This window comes from Rousettus aegyptiacus, unplaced genomic scaffold (genome assembly GCF_014176215.1).
Source record: "Rousettus aegyptiacus isolate mRouAeg1 unplaced genomic scaffold, mRouAeg1.p scaffold_m13_p_14, whole genome shotgun sequence".
Lineage (NCBI taxonomy): Eukaryota > Metazoa > Chordata > Mammalia > Chiroptera > Pteropodidae > Rousettus > Rousettus aegyptiacus.
Window position 1 is genome coordinate 45,890,622 of NW_023416289.1, and position 21,062 is coordinate 45,911,683.

A 21,062-nucleotide genomic window follows, 5' to 3' on the forward strand; every position below is an offset into this window, starting at 1 on the left:
CGGCAACTTAACGTGGAATATAAGCGGGGCCCCAGGCTGATGGTTTTCAAGCTTCAAGGAGAAGTATGGCAGGGTCCTAGGACGCACTGCCACAGGCCATTGGGCCCTTTACAGCAGAGTCCAAGGAGCAAGATGGTAGGGACCTGAGGGCCTTTAAAATGAGAACCCAGGGGCTGCTGGAATAGTGTCTCAGAGACGCAGCTGCATCCAAGGGACATAGAAGGGACAACTGGGCATGGCAGATCCCTCAGTGTATTTTAGGAAAGAGCTAACAGTGCAGTAATAGGACTCACGGGACCTGAATGCCTCATCTCTCAATATCCTTGCAGCGGCCCCTTGGGGTGGGTCCGTGGACACTCCAGCAGGACCCAGAGGGAGCAACAAAAATCAGCAAAGGTCCCTCAAGGAGCCAAATCGGAGTTCACCAACATGCTGCCTCATTTCTCGTGTCTACATGGCTGGGCCGCAGTGCGCAGGCGTTTGGTCCAACACTCCGGATGTGTCTGTGACAGTGTCTTGATGGGATTTATGCTTGCGTAAAGGAGACTGCCCCAGGAAAGGTGGGTAGGCCCATCCAATCAATTGACCACCTGAATGGAAGGATAAACAGATCCCCCCCACCCCCCCCACCCCCCCACCCCCCCGCCCCCAGCAAGAAGGCATTCTGGTGGCGGACACCTTTGCACTTCATCTGCGAGATGAGCTCTTCCTCCTTCTTCCTGCTTTTCGACATGAGCTGCATCTCTTTCCGGAGGCCTCAGCCTGCCCACTGCCTCTATTGGACTCAGCTCAGCAAGCCTCTGCGGGCACATTGCCCTTCCCTGAAGCGAGTCTCTCTAGACATATTTACACATCCTGTTCTGCTTCTCTAGAGAATGCTAATGCATCATATAACCTAGCAATTCCACTCCTGGGTGTATACCCAAAAGAATTGAAAACAGCAAATGTTCATGGCAGTATTTTTTATAATAGCCCAAACGTGAAAATGACCCAGAACGTCCATCGACGGATGAACGAATAAAGAAAACATGATAGATTCATATGACGGAATATTATTGCATTCCATAAAAAGGAATAAAGTTCTGACACGTGCTATGACGTGGTTAAATCCTCAAAACAGTACGCCGAGTGAAAGATGACAGACACACAAGGCCACAACACTGTAGGATCCCATTAATACGAAGTGCACAGAAGAGGCAAACCCAGAGACAGAAGCAGATTCGTGGTTGCCAAGAGCCGGGGGAGGGGCAGTTTGATGTATAGGGGTTTTCCTTTTGAGGTGATGCAGAAGTTCTGTAACTAAGTAGTGGTGATAGTTCAAGACATCATGAATGCACTAAAGGTCATTCAATGATAAATCTTATGTTTTGTGCATTTTACGGTAAAACGCGTGAGTTGGTACCTGTGGGGGATTGGTTCCAGGACCCTCTAGAACCGAAGTCCGCGGAATGCAAGTCTCTTACATAAAACAGTGTAGTGATATATATTGAGACTGTGTGCTAATGAGGTCATATCAGAGGAAATTAAAGAACTGCTCATGACCCCAAAGTCCGTGGGTAGCACTATACTTGAGGTCACTGCATAAAAGACATCCTAGGGGATTAGGATGGCGAGACTTCGGAAATAGGCTGATTGGAATTCATGGTATAAAACTCCAGTATCACGGTAGTTTGCCAAGTTTACTTCAGTTCATACTGTATTTCGAATAAATTCTTGATCATTCTGCATGGAAAATTGATACTAATCCTAGTCGACAATTCTTTGCAGTTTTTGCTTTCTCGAGGAAATTATAAGCTGGGCACAGGGTTCCGGTTAGGGGCATAAGCATTTTTAGAACCATGAGAAGTGCCTTTTGAGAGATGGGTGTCTTTCCAGTTTGTTAACATCTCTGCCCTTTTAGTTTAGTTTCTGGGCAGGTTTCATGTGTTGTCTTCCCTTCCCCTCTGCCTTTTTTCCACCCCCACTATACAAAACTTTATTTGTATTGATTAAATCACACTAGCTGTATAAAAGCCCCCCTTTTTTTGCATTAATCAAATGGTTTGGCAGAATTGTGGAATCTAAGTGTTTGTCCAGTCCACTTTGCTCCTGCAGCCAGGTTCTGAGCCCGGTCAGTGTTTGATGCGTGATCGGACCTAGAATCAATAAATGTAAATAGAGCTTTTGATCTCTAAGGCTTTTATACAAAGCTAAAAAAAAACAAAAAAAAAAAAACAAAAAAAACAAAAAACTGCAGGGGCACTTTAAGGCGACACTTGGGGGAGGGGTTCCGAAGAGGAAATACGGAAGAATCTGGAGACCTTTCTTTGTAGCAAGAGATAGTGAAGATCTGGGGGTAAATGAGGTAAGAAGGGGACCCACAGAGACCTCCAAATTTTGGACTTTGATAGTGTCGGGTTCTACTCTCAACTTTGTCTTGAATTCAATGGCTGGCTGATCCTCTCAAAATGAAAAAAACAAAAAACAGGGAGCAACAGAGAAAGAAACAAACAAACAAAAAGACAAGTTTCAAGGGAGAGGCAGAGACAAACACTCAAGAGTCTAGGCCCAGGGCCTGGGGTGTGCCCTGCAGCTGGGGGGCGGAGTTGGATATTCCTGGAGTCGGGGAGCAGTCTCCGGACAGGATGTGAGAGAGGAACTGGGGTCTCCTCCAGTCACGGGAGCCAGCTGGGGCTGCAGGCAGGAACGGATCGTGGCTGCCGTGAGCAGAGCTGGGACCCAGACCGACAGAGAATGGGCTGGGGTCGGGGCAACTGGGGCAGAGGGAGGAGGGGCGGGCCGGGACTCCTGGGTCTGCAGGCGGAGGAGCTGGGGCCCCCGACTCCTCGGTCTGAGAGCGGAGGAGCTGGGAGCCCTGACTCCCCGGTCTGAGGGCGGAGGATCTGGGGACCCGGGACTCCCGGGTTTGAGGAAGCCGGGCTGGACTGGAATTCGTGGGTCCGAGGGAGGAGGGGGCTGGGGTCGGAGCTCCTGGGGCCGAGGGAGACGGGCTGGGCCTGGATTCCTGGACTCGAGGGCGGAGGAGCAGGGGGCCCCGGATTCCTGGGTCTGAGGAAGGCGGGGCTGGGGCGGGACGTCTGGTACCGAGGGCGGAGGAGCCGGGGGGCCGGGACTCGGGTGTCCGAGGGAAGAGGGAGCTGGGGTCAGGGCTCCAGGGGCTGAGGGAGGAGGGGGCTGGGGTCGGGACTCCTGGATTCGAGGTCGGAGGGGCTGCGGGCCCCGGATTCCTGGGTCCGAGGAGGGAGGGGCCAGGACCGAGGCCGGAGGCGGGGCTGCGCCGAGGCCGCGATCCAAGGCGGATCGGATTACTTACTCGGTGAAAGGTCACGGAGGCCCCGCGCGCCGCGGTTCCCCCTCCCCGAGCGGCTGCGAACGCGCGGCCGCCGGCTCGGCGCGAGGGCCGAGCCCAGCTGGTGGCGGGGAGGGGGCAGGAGCTGGGGGAGGGGGCGGGGGTCCTGGGGAGTCACGCGACCCCTCCCGCCCCAGGTCGCCCTCTCAGGATGCGGATGCCCCGGCCTCAGCCCTGGGGGCTCTGTGTGCTGCCGCTCCTGCTGCTGCTCCCGCCCCAGACGCCGCGCGCAGGTGAGGGGCGCCCGGCGGGGCGGCGGGCCGGGCGGGGCCGCCCGCTGGGCAAAGAGCACACGAAGCACAATCCATATTTCCCTCGAGCAGCACTTCCTCCTTCGCCGCGTGTCCATGCTCTGTTATCACGTTCTCCTCCTCCGCTCGGCGTGTCTGGGAAGCACCTGTTCCCCTGTCTCCAGGTCCCTGTCCCCCTGTCTCTGAGGCTGCCCCCTCTTTCAGGGTCAGTCCCTTTTTTCTGGGGTGGAGTCCTCTCCCCGAGTATCCTGTCCCTCTTGCACCCAGTCTCGGTCTTCTGTGTCCCCTCCTGCTCCCTTCACCTCTGTGTCTCTCCGGCAGACGGCAACCGCTCCCTCCTGTACCACCTCACCTGCGTGTCGTCCCCGGCCCCGGGGACCCCCGCCTTCTGGGTGTCAGGCTGGCTGGGTCCACAGCAGTACCTGAGCTACAATAACCTGCGGGGTCAGGCCGAGCCGTACGGGGCTTGGGTCTGGGAGAGCCCGGTGTCCTGGTATTGGGAGAAGGAGACTACAGACCTGAGGCAGAAGCAGAAGCTCTTTCTCGAAGCTCTCTCAGTCTTAAAGAAAGGAGGTGAGATCTCAATTCCTGAGCCTGAGGGAGGAGAGAGGGGTGCTGAAGCCCTGGGTCTCAGCGAGGAGCGGTCAGGCCCCTGCTCACCTGTGCGGGGGACCCCAGGTCCCTACACCCTACAGGGCCTGCTGGGCTGTGAGTTGGGCCCTGACAACGTCTCAGTGCCAGTGGCCAGGTTTGCCCTGAATGGCGAGGACTTCATGACTTTTGACCCCAAGACGGGCATCTGGGACGGAGACTGGCCGGAATCAGCAACCATCGGTCAGAAGTGGAAGCAGCAGAAGGAGGTAGTCAACAAGGAGAAGACCTTTTTGCTGTACTCCTGTCCCCAGCGCCTGCTGGGCCATCTGGAGAGGGGCCGCGGCAACCTGGAGTGGAAGGGTGAGCAGCCTCCGGAAGGACCTCTGGTCTCCTGTACCTCTCTGTCCCACGGCCCCATGGTGGGCCCTGGCTTCTTCCCCCAGCCTCGTCTCTGGGGGCTGGGCTTCCAGTCTGCTTCCCGCAGCTCATCCCCTATGGGTCCCAGGAGGTCTCTCCACCCCCAGAGCAGACTCTGCCCCTCTCTTGCACACAGCCCTCCGGTGGCTCCCAGAGCCCCCAGGACACAGCTCAAGCCCCCCAGCATGGCATGGCCTCCGCCCCCTCCTCAGCCTCATTTTTCTCCACCTGCCTCACTCAGCTAGATGGAATCACCCCGAATCCACGCCTTCCATTTCTTCACCTCCATCATTCTTCCAGTTCTGCTGGTGTCACCTCCCAGGAGGTTCCCCTGGCCCACGAGGCTTTTTTCACTTGCCTCTTTGGGGCTCCCACAGTGCCTCGTGTGACCTCCATTCCAGCACGTGGCACTCTGAGCTGTGATGATGGGCGTGCTTGGGGACGTGTCAAGGGCTGGAATTAGAGCCCTTTCATCCTCAGTCACCCTCCAGCTTCCGTCCTTGCCCTCAGTGCAGACCGTCGTCTGCCGGCAGTCAGAGGAATGTCTCGAAACATAAATGAGCGTCCACCGTGCGTGCCCCTGCTTAAAACCATCTCGGTAGCCTCCCACTGGTCTCGGACTGAGAAACCCAAACTCCGCACCGTGGCCCACCAGTGCCCGTGGTTTGGCAGCTCTCTGCCACTGTCATTTCGCTGCCTCCCTGCTCCTGTGGCCTTCTGCCTGTCCTCCGACACATCTAATTCTTTGACTCCTCAGAACCTTTGCACCTGCCGTTCCTTCTGCCTGGGATTCTCTTCCTTGAAACCCTGCGTGCCTGAGTTCTTCTCAGGTTTTAGGTTTGACCTAATTTTTAATCTTTAATCATTTTTTTTTCTTTTTCTTACTGAGGTGTAACTTACCTACCTAAAGTACATACATAGCTTCGATTAAGTTCTATGTGCTGTGTACGTGCCCTCTGCATCAAGATCTGGATTCATTTCCAGCACTCCAGGAGACTTCCTTGGGTCCCCTCCCATTCCATACCCCCTAAGATTGACAAGCAACCTAATCTCTATTGCCTGATTTTGAGCTTCATACAACTCTATGTGCTCGCTTGTGTCTGGCTTCTTTCACACGAACTTGCATTGGGAGGCTCTGTGTGTGTATCAGTAGTTCATTCATTTTTATCGCTGAGTAGTATTCCATTGTGTGGTTCGTACCACATTTTATCAACAAATGGTTTATTCCCAGATTGGGGCTATGATGAGTCAAGCCTCTACGAACATTCTTGGATGTGTCTTTGGTGAATCTGTATTCTTCTTGGTTTTGACTAAATACCCATACGTGAGTTGTATCGTAGGGCGGGCACAGGATCAGTGTGGTAAGTGGTGCTAAACACTTCTTCAAAGTGGCGGAACCAGTTCCGTACTGCCATCACTCCCATCGTCCCTGTCTGTGAATGCTATGGCTGCACGGGCTTGCCAGAATTCAATGCTATGTCTTTCATTTTAATTATTCTGGCGGTTTATAGTGGTCTGTTGTGAAAAATGAAAATCAGATGAATAAAGTCGGATAAATGAGATAATGAGTGATGATGTTGACTACTTTTTCACATGATTGTCCAATTGGGTGTGTCTATTCTTTCGGAATGGCTTTTTGAGTCCTTTACCCGTTTTTACAGGATTTTTGCCTTTTTTTTTAAATTCTTATTAGAGATCTTCATACATTCTTGGTTTGAGTCCTTTGGATATGTCAGAGGGTTCTCTCAGAAATAATTTCTCCCAGTCCACAGCCTGTCTTTTCATGCTCTTTTTTCTTTTCTTTTCTTTCTTTCTTTCCTTTTTTTTTTTTTTTTTTTTGTTAATTTATGCCTACAGTGCCTGGTATCGTCTTCCTAGGTGGTCTTCCATCCAAGTACTAACCAGGTTCGACCCTGCTTAGCTTCTGAGATCAGACATCGGGCTTGTTCAGGGTGACATAGCCATGGACCATGGACCGTGGCTCCACTGGGACGTGAACCCAGGACCTTCTGCGTGTAAAGGATATGGAACCACATCCTCTTTTCACACTTTTAACGAAACCTTTTGATGAACAAACGTTCTTAATTTGGATGAAGATCAGTTCATTGATCTTTTATTCTATACCTCTTTTGTGTGTTCTCTTTAAGAAATCTTTCCTCTTCCTAAGTGATGAAAGTATTCTCCTCTGTCTTATTCTAGAAGCTTGATTGATAATCAGTAGCTTGTTTAGCTATACAATCTATCTCAAGTTTATTGCATGTAATGGTGTGACAGATGGGCTCAGGGTTCACGTGTCCCTCACGGATACCCAGTTGACCCAGCATCATTTGTTATGAGACTGTCATCCCCTCACCCCCGCAGATCCGTTGGACTGAAATCGAGCCAGTACCTCAATCTCTTGATGAATGTAGCTTTGGAGAAAGTTCTGATATCAGTCGTTAAGGTCTCTAGCTCTATCGCCTTGATTATTTCATGCCATTTGCATTTCTCTGTACGTTTCTGCTTGTCAGTACCTGCCCCACAAAAATCCTGTTGGGATTTTGATATAATTAAATCATATCTATACATCAGTGTGAGGAAATGACATCCTCACAATACTAAGTCTTCTAATTCGTGAATACAGTACATTCCTTTACTTGTTCAGATGCCCTTAAACTTCTCTCAGTAATGGTTTTATAGTTTTCTGTGTAGAGGTCTTTCATCTCTTTAGTTAGATTTAGTCCTAAATATTAGACATTATTTGATGCTTCTATAAATGGTAATTCTAAAAGTTTTATTTTCTAATTGTTTGTAGCTAGTTTATAAGATACTGTTGATTTTTACATATTTCCCTGTATCCAGAAATTTTGCTGAATTCACTTATTTCTGTTAACTTTTTATAGATTCTTTTGGATCATGTCATTTTACTTCTTTTCTCTTCCAATTTTAATGTCTTTTTTTTTCTCATTGCGCTGGTTAGGACCCCCAGTATGTCACTGAATAGAGTGGTGATAATTCTCAGACTCCCTGGGAAAGAATTCAGCATTTTACCATTACGTCTTATGTTAGTTATGGGTTTTTGGTTGATTCCCATTGTCACGTTAAGGAAATTTTCGTTCAATTCCTCGTTTGCTGATTTTTTTGTTCAAATATATATTTTTTTATTATATTGAATGGTGCTGAGTTTTATCAAACCACTATTTGCTTTGTTCCTTTTATTCTAATGCGGTGAATTATATTAACTGATTTTCAAATGTTAAACCAAGTTTGCATTCCTGGAATAAACTTCACATGATCACAATGTAAATCATTTGCTTCTATCTGCTTATACTTTGTTTAGGGATTTTAAGTCTACTTTTAAGAACGATATTGGCCTTAGATTGCATTTCTCGTTATGTCCTTCTGAGATTTTGTTATCAAGGTTATTGGCTTCATAAAAAGCTCTGGGAATGGTTTCTTCTTTTCCGTTCCCTGGAAGGCTTTGTGGAAGAATAGTATTATTTCTTCCTTAGTTGCTTTGAAGAATCCACCAATGATGTCATCTGGACCTGGAATTCTATTTGTTGAAAGTTTTAAACTATGGATTAAAATTTAAAAAGTTATAGGACTACTCAAGTTATTAATTTCTTCTTGCGTCAGTTTTGGAACGTGATGTTTCTCAGGAATTTGCCCAGTTCATTCAAGTTTCAAATGCACTGGTGTGAAATATTTCATGCTAACCCTCTTATGCTGTCTTTTTTAATGGCAGTAGGGTCTGTCTTATTTTCTCTCATCACTACACCTTCAGAAATTGTTTCCCCTTAATTTATTTGTACACACATATTTGTTCTTCTCCCCTCATTAGAACGTAAGGTCTGCGAGGACAGGGACTTGTGTCTGTCTTGTTCACTGCTATGTTCCCAGTACCTAGAAGAGCACCTGGCACATGATGGTTGCTCAGTACATGTCAACCGGAGGAAGGAATGGATGAGAGATGGCGGCTAGGCTGGGCCTGGCCCAGTGCACTGGGGGTTCGTGGGCTTGGGACTGAAGCTTGTCTGCCTGTTTGTCTGCAGAGCCACCATCCATGCGCCTGAAGGCACGACCAGGCAACCCCGGCTTCTCCGTGCTCACCTGCAGTGCCTTCTCCTTCTACCCCCCTGAGCTGCAACTGCGATTCCTAAGGAATGAGCTGGCGGTTGGCTCCGGTGAGAGCCACGTTGGCCCCAACGGCGACGGCTCCTTCCACGCCTGGTCGTCACTAACGGTCAAAAGTGGCGACGAACACCACTACCGCTGCCTGGTGCAGCACGTGGGGCTGCCACAGCCCCTTACTGTGGAACTGGGTGAGGCCCCACTGGGTGAAGATCACTCCCTTTGCCCGGTCGCCTTTCGTCCACTGCCGTGGCAGTTCTTCCGGAGTCTGACTGCCTTCCAGCCCAGCGCTGCCACACGCCTTGAGTCTAACGGCCTCATGCCCCGCCCTGCCAGTTCTTCCATAGCCTCATGCCCTGTGTTGCTTATCTGTCCTCCTTTGCCTTACATGCTGCTGCTGCTGGCCTCCCGTTAACCACCGTGGACCGTCCTCCCTAAGTCTGACCAACTGCTGTTCTGCTGCTGACCATTTACTGCTTTGAGTCAGACCTTCTGCTCTGTGCGTGCCCCTCTGCTCCACATTCTAACACCAACCACCTTCCTGCTGCTGCAGGCCCCTTGGCCAGGGTGACTGAGACCGCTTTTGCTATGGCTGGTTCTTATATCTGGGGGCATTCTGCCCGGACCCACACCACCAGCTGATTGGCCTTTTCTCTGCCCACACCCATGCCCCAAAACTTGGTGCTGGGATCCCTGAAATTGGGAGGGACTGAGAACCCCCATTTGGCTCAAATGGGGCGAAGGGTCCATTCGACATCTCACAGCATTTCCTCTGGCCACAGAATCACCAGCTGGGTCCTCCATGCCAGTGGTGGGGATCGTCATCGGTGTCTTCCTGGTCTTGGCATTGGTCGCAGGAGGAGTTCTGCTGTGGAGGAGGATGCAGACGGGGATGCCAGGTGCGGGGCAGGAAGAGGGAAGAGCCTCAGAGACCGTAACAGAGACACAGAAAGATGGGGACGGGGGCAGAGATCCAGATAGACAGGGACAGAGAGTGATGGGGACACAGAACTGGAGGTGGTAAACAGAGACTCGGAACAGAAACCCAGAGTAGGGGAGAGACGCACTCAGACATGCAGACGCCAGGAGGGGCACAGACTCAGAGGATTTCAGATTCTGATGACTCCACCCTTTCTCTTCCCTCAGCCCCCTGGATCTCTCTCCGTGCAGACGACGGAGGGTCCCTCCTACCCACGCCTGGCCTGGCCAAGGATGCTGACTCTTAGGACATAAAAGCATCCGCATCAGCTGCCAGTCCGTCTTCCATCCTGGCTGCCACCAGCTAATGTAGTCAGGTCCCTTTCATGCTGTGAGACCTCCTGGAATCCTGGTATTTCTGAGCCTCCAGGAGTCCTGGGCCCCGTGTGTCCTCCCTCTGGATTCGTCCTCCTGTTGTTGGCGTCGGTTCCCTTACTGATACATATGAATCTTTTCCACCTCAATATATAACATGAATTTGGGCCAGAATTACTGTGTTCCTGTTATTTCCACTTTTGCAGAGGGGGTTGCAGAGGGGGAAGCGAGGGAATGGGTGTGGGGAATAAATCAACGGTGTAAGCTCTGGGCTTCGGATCTCTGCCGAGGCTAACATGCTGCCGTGGTGGAATCTGCCGCTTTGCTCTGCCAGGTCATGTAGTTTTCATTCCTGTTTCACAAATATTTACTGAATGCCTACACTGTGCCAGGCATTTTTGAGGAATTCTTGACTGGAGTTTGATCTAACTCCTTGGTGGAGCGGAAGAACTGTTCCCTCGAATCAGGGAAGGGGGTGCCGCCTCTGGCCCCTGGGTTCCCTTTTTACTCCAACCAGGCTGACAAAGGCAAAGAGATAAAAATACATCTCCCACGAGGCTTCGGAGTTAAGGCAACTGGAGGGTGTAGGACAGCGCGCCCTGACGCCTTCCGGGAGTTGTAGTTCTCCTCGGGCGTCGCCCACCCGGGCTGCCCTGGGAAGGGGTGGGGCCGGGCTTACTTTGTGGACGTGGCGAGGGACGCCCGCGGCCCGCCGGACTCTCCTCGGCCTCGCCCCGCGAGGCCCTCCTGAGCGCTCATTGGTCGGGGGGCGGGGCCTCTGTTCTGCCGCAGGCGGGGCCGGGCTGGAGGGCCGCCAAATTGGGCATCTTTTTGGATAACGCGGAGTGCAGCGTAGAGAACGAAGTGAGACTGGGTAACTCGGTAAAGAGAGGCAGGGGCGGGTGGCCGGGCCAGGGGGGACGGCTCGGGTCCTCTTGGGTCGAGGATTAGAGTCAGACTGGAAACGACGCTCGGGAGCCTGCATGACTTCTCTCTGGCCACGACCCCGCCTCACGCTTTGCGTGGGAAGTGCGCCACGTCTCCCGCTTGAATCTCCCCACTTACGGCTCTGGGGCCCCTCTGGGACTTTCTCAGAAGATTCTGTCCCAACAGCTGGTTTCACCTCTGAGAACTTGGCCCCCTTTCCCCCATCCCTGCCCCTTCTTGAGCCCAAAACTTTGCGGCCAGCTACCACCTCTCTGTCCTGTTCTAGGTCTCCCCCGCTCCTGTCTCGTCTCTTTCCTTTTCCCTACCCCTTACTCCCAGCCTCTGTCGCTCCCCAGGGACTGATGATGTGGCGACCATCGCTTCTGCTGCTGCTTTTGCTATTCAGGCACGGCGCCCAGGGGAAGCCGTCCCCTGACGCTGGCCCTCATGGCCAGGGGAGGGTGCACCAGCCGGCCCCCCTCAGCGAGGCCTCTCATGATGACACTCACGGGAACTTCCAGTACGACCATGAGGCTTTTCTGGGACGAGAGGTGGCCAAGGAATTCGACCAGCTCAGCCCAGAGGAAAGCCAAGCCCGGCTGGGGTAGGAGAAAGATGGGGGGCGGGAAGATTTAGGGTTGTAATTTAAAAGAGAGAGGTCAGCGGAGGTCTGTATGGGTATGTGTGTAAGAGTAGCGTTCTGAGCCGAGGGAATGTAAGCGCAAAGTCCCTGAGGCAGGAATAGGCCTGATTTGTTTGGGGAGCAGTCAGGCCCACGTGGCTGGAACCCAGTGAGCAAAGGGAGAGGGTGGGTGGTGATGGCAAAGAGGGAACAAACGGGTGAAAATTTAATAAGCTTTTCTTTGAGTGAGATGAGAGCCGCGGGAGGGCTCTGAGTGGAGGGAGGACTTGAGCTGATTTAGGTTTTAACAGAACCCCTCCGGTTGCCATTTGGGGTACAGGCTATAGGGAGCAAGAAGCAGGGAGCCCAGTGAAGAAGCTACCGCAGGAGTCCAGATGGGAGACAAAAAGACAATGGTGATTAGATCGGGATGGAGATGGCCAGATTTCAGGCTAGGAGATTGCGCTCTGATGGGGTTGGGTGAAGGATGGGATAGGCAGTGAGAGGCTAACACACTGGGCATAGCACTTGCTGCAACGCCAGGCACTGTCCTAAGTGCTCTGCAGGGGTTTAACTAATGTATTTCCCACGACCACGCTGTTATTTATTTCCATTTTACAGAGGGGGAAACTAAGGCACAGAGAGCTGTAGCGATTTGCCCACAGTCACACAGCCTGCAGTAAGAGGAGGCTGCAGGATTTGAACCTAGAATATCTAAATGTGGAGCCCATGCTCTTACCGTCTTGAACCTCAGGGTAGGGTGTTAGTCCTGGCGGTGTGGCTACCTGCCAGAGATGGAGCACATGCAGGGTGGAAGGGTGAGGCCACAGCGGAGGGAATGGCCCTGGACCATAGTAGGTGCTTCCTTCTCCTGGGCGTGTCTGGGATCGCATCGCCAGCGACAGTCCCCCGGGTCTCCTTCTGCCAGGGCTGAAGGGGCGGAGCCCTTGGTGGACGTGGTCTCGGGATTGACATGAGCCTCCTCTAGTTTGTGGGCGGCTCGGTGGACATAATTTTCATTCTCACATGGGGCCGTGTCTCCATTGCGGGCGAGGCACCTCGAGGGGCAGAGCCTGGACAAAGGCGGGGCCCCCGTGTGGGCGTGGCCCGAAACTGATGCGCGCCCCGCCCCGGTCCGGTCCGCAGGCGCATCGTGGACCGCATGGACCGCGCAGGGGATGGGGACGGCTGGGTGTCGCTGGCCGAGCTCCGCTCGTGGATCGCGCACACGCAGCGGCGGCATATACAGGACTCGGTGAGCGCAGCCTGGGACACGTACGACACGGACCGCGACGGGCGTGTGGGTTGGGAGGAGCTGCGCAACGCCACCTATGGCTACTACGCGCCCGGTATGCGGGGAGACCCCGACCCCTGCTCCTCACACACACCGTCACCCCGACCTTTTTGACCCCCTCATCCTGAGAACCTTTAGGCCATTAGCCAGAATCCATGACCTGACCTTTGGCCTCTGATCCTTGATCAGTATCAACCTACTTCTAGGACCCCATCACCCAGAAACCCCAGTCTCTGGCTTATTCTGGCATCTACGACCTCTGTGACCACGGGATGGGGGTACTTCAGATCCTTGACCAGGGAGGGACATCTACCTTCCATGCCCCATCATCCTGACCCCCTGACCTCTGACTTCTTATCCTGAGAACCCCAAAGCTATTTACCCTGCCCCCTGACTCCCTGGGTTCCCACATCCCTGTCCCCATGCCCCAGCCTTGGGCCCCCAGAGCTCTTGTCTTCCTCCTATACCCTCACCCCAGCCGGTCCTTCAGATACTGCCAGAGGGGTCTCCCCACACCCAGAGCTGACCCCAGCCCTCCCCTACCTACAGCCGCCATGACTCCCCAGGGCCCCCAGGAGAGAGTCCCAGCCCCGCACCGCCCACCCTCTGGAAGGGTTTCCCTGGACTTTCTGCCCCAGCCAAATGGATCTCCTGTCATTTTCCAGAATTCAGCACATGGTGCAAACCACCACACTGCGCACGTACTGTTCCTCCCCTCTGTCGAAAATGCCCTTCCCCTGCTCTCTGTCCAGCAAGCCAAGGTAGTGTAGCCTCCTGCATCTGAGTGCTACCTGGGGCCCAATGGCCCCTGTCAACTCAGACTCTGTCATTACTGGCCGCATGACCTCGGGCAAGTTATTTCCTCTCTAGGAGTAAGTTTCTCCTTCATAAAATGAGCAAAAGCAAAGGAACTCACTTGCTTTTTATGAGGGTTAAATGCAATATCGTAAAGAACTTAGCATATAATAGGCCCTCACTACTAGGTAGCAAATATGTACAAATAATGAATATATATCACGTACGATTAATTAGGCGGAGGTCCTCCTGCCTTGACTCGCCACTCCCCCTTGCCCCCCAAGTTAGAGCTCTTTGTCCTCTTCCTCAACCTCCTGGTGTTCCCTCCATGAAGGCGTAGCTCACCGAGCTCCCCTCTTTCCCAGGTGAAGAATTTCATGACGTGGAGGACGCGGAGACCTACAAGAAGATGATGGCTCGGGACGAGCGGCGTTTCCGGGTGGCTGACCAGGATGGGGACTCGGTGGCCACTCGGGAGGAGCTGACGGCCTTCTTGCACCCAGAAGAATTCCCTCACATGCGGGACATTGTAGTTGCCGTGAGTGAGAGCCAGCCCCCTCCCCCAGTGCTTACTTTGGGGGTTCCAGTCACCTGGTCCTCCCCCACCTTCCCCAAGGAACCCAGGCCACAAGCACGGATCCGTGGAGGGCGACATCTTTCATACGTGCCCCAATGCCCCTCCCAGTGTCACTCCAAGTGGAAGGACTTATATCTACTCCTCCCATGCCTAACTTTTCAGATTACTTTAAAAATGTAATTATATGTATTTCTCAGATAGGTAACATATTGATGTGGTTAAACACCCAAAGATGCAAAAAAGGTGAACAATCTTCTTCCCTCCTGTGTCCCCCATTCTGTACCCCCCGCAAGTGAGTCCTATCCCCCACAGGTAACCCCTTTCTTGAGTCTCCATTTCCAAGGCTGCTTTGGAGGTCTATGGCAAGGCTGTTTGGATCAAGGGCTCTGAGGTCAGAAGGCCTTGGTTCATATCCCAGCCCTGAAGCTTCTCAGATGCGTGACCTTGGGAAATTCTGGACCAGAATTTCCTCATCTGTAAAATGATGGTACCGATAGTGATCCCTGCATCCAGGGTAGTCAGGGGGACTAGATGAGATTATACATGTAAAACTGTAAAATCAGCCTGGGGTAAATGCTCATCACGTCTTTCTACACTCACGTGTCAATACAGCTACAGGTTAAAACTTCTAAGAGTGGAATCACTGGATCACTGGGTCACCTGGGGACAAATAGGAGACAAGTCATCAACCCAGTCTTTTAGAATGCCCTAGACTCTTGCAAGGCTCAGTGTCCCTCTTTTATAGCAGATAATGTCATAACACTTCTTTTTTCTCCTGAGTTGAGATTATTTAACAAAGCCTGACTGAGCATATTCTGTGTGCCAGGCACCCTTCTGACACCTTTAGCTTGATTTAATTGTCATAGCAACTCTCTTGAGGTGGTCTGTCATCTTCATTTTACAGATAAGGATACCTAGGCACAGAGAGGTTAGGTGACTTGCCTGAGATTACCCAAATGAGATTCAAACCCCAGGCAGCTGAATCTGGTCTAAACCAGGGGTTGGCAAACTAGAACCTGTGGTCAAATCTGGCCCACAGCTTGTTTCTGCAAATAAAATTTTATTGTAACAGCCATGCTCATTTGCTTAAATACGCTACAACTGCAGAGTTGAGTCAGTTCTACATACTATACAGCACGCAAAGCCAGGAATATTTGCTATCTGATCATTTATGGAAAACGTTTGCCGAGCCCTGGGCTAAACTCTGCTGTCATCTCTTACGTTTGTGGATAGTGAGCGTAACCTTCCCAGACACACAGGATTTCAACACAGGAATATTAGTCCAGATTGTGCTATAAAGGAAGAGCTAAAAGAAAGTCGCTTATAATAAATAATGGGAATTTTAATATGTAAGTGTTGTAGAGTTGCCAGATTTAGCAAATAACACGGGACATTCAATTACACTTGGATTTATAACAACAAATAATTCTTTAGTATAAGTACATCCCACACAATATTTGGGACATGCTTATACTAAAACACTTTTTTTCTGAAACGCAAGTGTAACTCAGTGTCCTGTACTATAAGTACGTCCCAAATATTGTGCAGAACAGACTTATACTAGAGAATTATTCGTTGTTCATCTGAAAGTCAAACGTAATTGATCGTCCCGTATTTTATCTGCCAATCCTAAAATGTTGGAGACTTTGCCAGAAGACAAAGTGGAGTGTCATACACCTGCACTGTCTTAAGAAGAGTGAGTTTGAATGTAAAAGTGGGGAACAGAATCTGTTTGCTCAAGAACTGAAGGAAAAACAAAGACCAGAGATATTGAGTGTGTGTTGAAACAGTCCGCCAAGTACATCATGTTTAAACATAACACGGAGTTAGGGTCTACACTCTGCCTTTTAAAAGAAGAGAGATGTCTGCTCTTGGAGCGTGTGGGCCGGGCAGGAGAAAGTTGTTAGGGATGCAGAAAGACTCTGTGAATCCCACCTGTGCATCAAGACATCTGGGTTCCCTTGCCCCACCCACTGAGTGCAAGTAGGACCCACATTGTGCCATCCCAGAAAGCCTCCAAGTTCCCCACATGCCTCTGACAACAGTTTCATCCTGTCGAGACTGCTCCAATGCCTGGCGCCACAGCCACCCCAGAATGAGATCCGCGGTGGGAACTTCACATCCTGGCCCTGGGGGTCCAGCCTTGCACTGGGAACAAGCTCCGATACCTCTTTCTCTACAGGAAACCCTGGAGGACCTGGACAAGAACAAAGATGGCTACATCCAAGTGGACGAGTATATCGGTGAGTGGGACCCGAATCCTTCCCTGAGGACACCTGTCCCCTCCCAAGTCCAGGTGGTAGCCCAATGCATTATCACCAGTAAGAAACCAAAGGCACTCTGGTATGGGGGCGGGGGTGCTGCTTGAGTTCATGCAGCCACCAAACGTTTATTGAGCACCTACTATGTGCCGGGCCCCAAAGCATTTGTCAATCACTCACTGTATATCAGGCCCAGCAAATCTTTATCAAACACTTGCTATGGGCCAAGCCCAGGAAACATTTATCAAGTACTTTTTGTGTGCCAGGCCAAAAAAGCATTTATGAAGCACTCACTGTGTACCAGGACCAGGAAACAGTTGTTGAGTACCTACTGCATACTAGTGGTTGAGGATATAGCAGAGACTATCACAGACCAAGTCCCCTCCTGGGAGGGTCTAGAAATTCTGCAAAATTGGGGCTCAGATGCTGCATTCGCTTGGGGTGGAAGTCGGGGGGTTCTGCATTTACACAGCAAAGTGCAAATTTTTCCTGTTAACTTGGGATGCTGGGGGAACCCTTGTGACACCCCTAAATATCCCCATGGCTCTGCCTCTGTCCTTGGCTTCAGGGGGCAAAAATGTATTGAAGGGAAAGCTAGTAAACATGGAAGTTTTTCAAGTTTGAACACATTTTTCTATAGAAGGTTTTTATGGAAAAAAACTTGCAGGCTGGACATTTCTATTTAAGCATTTTTTTCTTTTCTTTTTGGTAAGAAGGAACTCAAACATCACAGCTGAATCAGAACAGTAGCTGACACAGTCTGGTGACTGTGGTTAACATCTCGTAAATGCATTTAATCCCCCTCTTTATAGATAAGGAAGTGGAGGCCTTACAGGAAGTGTCCAGAATAGGAAAATCCACAGAGAAAGAGATTAGTAGTTGCTCAGGGCCTGGGGCTAAGGGGGGATGGGGAGTAAGTGCTTAATGGGAAAGGGATGTCCTTTTGGGGTGATGAAATGCTCTGGAGCTAAATGGAGGTTGCACAGCATTGCCACTGTGCTAAAGGTCACTAATGGTAAGTTTTATGTTGTGGGCTTTTTACCACAATATTAAAAAACACACACACAACTCCCACTGACCATTGCTATCATTTCCTATAAGAGATGATGACTTAGCGCCATTTAAAAAAAGAAAAAAGGGAAGAAATTGCCTTGGCTGCTCCTGAAAGCTGACGTCCCCACTGCATGGAGGGGACACCCTCTGACAGTTCTCTGGTCTGGTCCCCGAGGGGGTAATTAGCATTCTGAGCTAATTATCCGGGCTTTCTGTCGCGTGTAGTGTAAAAACCTTTGGAAATCCGTCTGTGGAGTACTTACTTTCTCCAACCCAGCCCCTGGGGCAAAGTTTTGCAAACATTTACAAATAATGAGAACAAACCAGAGGCTCCAACCATCATGGCCAGGTAGGTTCTTAGCCAGGTAGGTTCTTAGCGAGAGGTGAGGTGTTCTAAGTGTGGCTTTGTAGTATCTCGCCTGAAACATCTTCGCTCGTCATTCCTTCATGTGTGCCTACTATGTGTCAGGCACCGCGCCACACAACATGCAGTGTCTCATGCGGGCCTCCATCAAACTGATGGATCGTTCGTTCAATGACCCGATCAATCAATCGAGTCATTTTCACGTGTAGCATAGCGATCACCTGGAAGTCGGGTTTTGTTATGAGTTCCATTTACACGGAGGCAGCTGAGGCGCGAGCGTGTCGGGGCAGCTGGGGTCTCCCGGTCAGGTCAGGTCAGGAAGCGGAGAGCCGGGACCGCCCCTGACGTCACCCCATCTCCGCCGACCCCAGCGGACCTGTACACGCAAGAGCCGGGGGAGGAGGAGCCGGCCTGGGTGCAGACGGAGCGCGAGCAGTTCCGGGACTTCCGAGATCTGAACAAGGATGGGCGGCTGGACGGGAGCGAGGTGGGCCACTGGGTATTGCCCCCAGCCCAGGACCAGCCGCTGGTGGAGGCCAACCACCTACTACACGAGAGCGACACGGACAAGGTGCGCCGCGGGGGCCGCGCTGGGGACGGACGCCAGCCCGGTGCGCCATTGCATGGGCTGGGCCCGGAGCTGCCAGGGTCCCCATTTGGCACGGAGACCGGGAGGGCCCCGGGAAAGGGAGGAACAGAGATCTTGAGAAGGGGGCAGACGCCCAAAGGTGGAGGGGACAGGGACCCAGAGAGAGAGGGGCAGAGACCTGCAGGGCACTCCTTGTCCCCTCTGACCTCTGACACTTGCTCCAGGATGGGCGTCTGAGCAAGGCTGAGATTCTGGGCAACTGGAACATGTTCGTTGGCAGCCAGGCCACCAACTATGGCGAGGACCTGACCCGTCACCATGACGAGCTCTGAGCCCCGGCACACCCACCACAGCCTGGTGGCCCCAAGCAGTGACCCGAGGAGGGGCTCCTGTGGCCAGGTCTCCCACTCCGAGTCTGGCCCTGCAGGATGCAGACCCAGCCCCCAGCACCCCCCCCCCCCCCGCGCCCCCGTGGCCCCCTATCCCTGGGCTCTCCCAGACCCACCCTCAAATTCTGTCCCTGAGACACTGTAGCCCCTCCCAGCCTTCCTGCCCTGCCCAGGGCCTCTCAGGGTCCTGAAGGATGAGGGACCACCCATTTCTGATTGGCAGGATCTCCCAACCCAGGCACCCCCAACACCAAGCTCAGCCTCCAGGTGCCTCCACTGCTCCCCCATCCCACCCCACCCCCCACCCCAAGTGACAATCTGAGCCTCACTCCATGCAGACAGGAGACATTCCCATCGGTGTGGCCTCACCCCGCACGCACCTGCCATCACTGCCAGAGAGGCAATAAAATCCCATGTGGGGCCTCATCTGTGTGTCTCTCTGAGGGTTTCCTGGGAGCCTGGGGAGGAGCTGGGGGCTGTGACACAGAGGGACATGCTGGGGTTTGGGAGGACTGTGGGCTGAAGGAGGGGATGAGGTATTTGAAGAGGAGGCTCTAGGTGTGAGAGTTCCTGAAGATGAAAAATGGCACCAGCAGCTCGGACCCAGCAGTGAACAAGCCAGACAGAGAGGTCTGCCTTCTGAAGAGCAGGTGACAGTGATGCTCAAGTGGCCAGGAGAGGCCTCACTGCTAAACCGAGTGAGGGAGTGCGCCCTGGGGACATCGAGTGGTAAAGCGCCACCGCAGCGGGGACAGCAAGTGCAAAGGCCCTGCGGCAGGGGTGTGTCAGCAAGGCCAACCACAGCAGGGCTGGAGCAGAATGCACGGGGAGGTGAGGGTAGATAGGGAACCAGGACCAGCTCATTCAGGGCTTGTAGGCAGGACATCATGGTCCTGGTTTGATAGGACAAGATCGAGGGTGCCAGAGCCCCAGAAAGATGAGGACAGAATTTACTCAGTGAGCCAGGGATCCCTGGAGGGTTTCGAGAGAATGAATGTGAGCTGACTCAGGTGACAACAGCCTCTCTGCTGTTGGTGGCAGGAGGGAGGCAGGGGTGGAAGGATGGGAAGACTAGCCAGGCATATTTTCCTTCTGTAGCCCCATGAGACCTGCTGGTTAAATTCTCTAGAGGTAAGCATGGGCCTTAGTCTGTCCCAGTAATACCACTTCTGGTAGCTCCCAAGTGGAAATGTAGCTATTGGCTCACAAAAATAAGGTTTGTAGCCGCTTTAATCATAATAGCCTCAAACTGGAAACAACCCACACACTCGTCCACAGAAGGGGTAAATGCACAGTAGGACCTCCCCCCAAGGGAAGCCACCGCAATGGGCAGGTGATCTCAAGGTGCCCCGGTGGCATGGAGGAATGTCACAGATGTTCTGCTGAAGCAAAAGAAGCTGAACACAGAAGTACATGCTATGTGATTCCATTTATAGGAAATTCAAGAACAGGCAAAACTAAGAGGTAAGTGCTCCCCCTTGGTGTGGAGAACTGGAATGGACCTGAGGTGGATTCTGGGGTGCTGAGTTTGAGCTGGGTACTGCTTCCCCGGGGCTGTGCAGCCTATAAAACTTTACCCAGCTGACCATGCAGAATGTGTCCACCTTTATGCATGGCAGACTTCCAAGTTTGCTTTTTAAAAATCCTCGATTTTTAGGGCAGTAAAACTATTCCATAGGATCCTGTAATAGTGGATAGATGTCATTATACATTAGTCAAAACCCACAGAATGTATCACACAGAGTGAACCCTAATGTATCTGTGTACTTTAGTTACTAATAATGTATCGATACTGGTTTACCAATTATAACAAAGTTCCCCACTAATGCTAGATGTTAATAATAGGGAAAACTGGAAGCTGGGTAAGTGGGGATACATGGGAACTCTCAGTACTTTCCCTTCATTTTTCTGTAAATCTAAAATCGTCCTTGAAAATAAAGCCCTCTAACAAAGTCATAAGCAACTAAAATAGAAAAAGAAATACCCTTTATAAGTCAAGTCACAGATCCCTTATATTTGATGATTTTTGTTTTCTTTCTTAGGGGAGATGGAAATAATGTAGGGTGAGATGGTAAACCTATGGACCAAAAATGTTGGAAGAACTGACATTTTAACAAGATTGTCTTCCAATCCATGAACATAGTATATCTCCCCATTGCTCTAAGTGTTGAAAT

General features: G+C 51.7%; 2 protein-coding genes across 8 annotated transcripts; both read left to right on the forward strand.

The window, feature by feature from the left end:
• Positions 1-2,233: 2,233 nt before the first annotated feature.
• FCGRT (Fc fragment of IgG receptor and transporter) lies at positions 2,234-10,191 on the forward strand. 4 transcript variants are annotated; one of them, XM_036231807.1, is made up of 7 exons: positions 2,234-2,344; positions 3,487-3,582; positions 3,922-4,173; positions 4,249-4,554; positions 8,646-8,915; positions 9,507-9,623; positions 9,871-10,191. In XM_036231807.1, the coding sequence occupies exons 2-7, from the start codon at positions 3,501-3,503 to the stop codon at positions 9,948-9,950; spliced, it is 1,107 nt and encodes a 368-aa protein (XP_036087700.1). In that variant the 5' UTR covers positions 2,234-2,344; positions 3,487-3,500; the 3' UTR covers positions 9,951-10,191. The 4 variants fall into 4 exon arrangements, with proteins under 4 accessions (XP_036087700.1, XP_036087699.1, XP_036087701.1 ...); XM_036231806.1 differs by lacking the exon at positions 2,234-2,344 and adding an exon at positions 2,505-2,743; XM_036231808.1 differs by lacking the exon at positions 2,234-2,344 and adding an exon at positions 2,516-2,701.
• A 585-nt stretch (positions 10,192-10,776) lies between these two features.
• Positions 10,777-19,316, forward strand: RCN3 (reticulocalbin 3). Of its 4 annotated transcripts, none has more exons than XM_016122342.2 (7): positions 10,777-10,881; positions 11,301-11,548; positions 12,713-12,915; positions 14,021-14,193; positions 16,415-16,475; positions 18,282-18,481; positions 18,724-18,947. In XM_016122342.2, exons 2-7 carry the CDS (start codon positions 11,307-11,309, stop codon positions 18,829-18,831), a joined length of 987 nt encoding a protein of 328 aa, XP_015977828.1. In that variant the 5' UTR covers positions 10,777-10,881; positions 11,301-11,306; the 3' UTR covers positions 18,832-18,947. The 4 variants fall into 4 exon arrangements, with proteins under 4 accessions (XP_015977828.1, XP_015977827.1, XP_015977829.1 ...); XM_016122341.2 differs by having other exon boundaries at positions 10,785-10,899; XM_016122343.2 differs by having other exon boundaries at positions 10,818-10,891.
• The last annotated feature ends 1,746 nt before the right edge of the window (positions 19,317-21,062 follow it).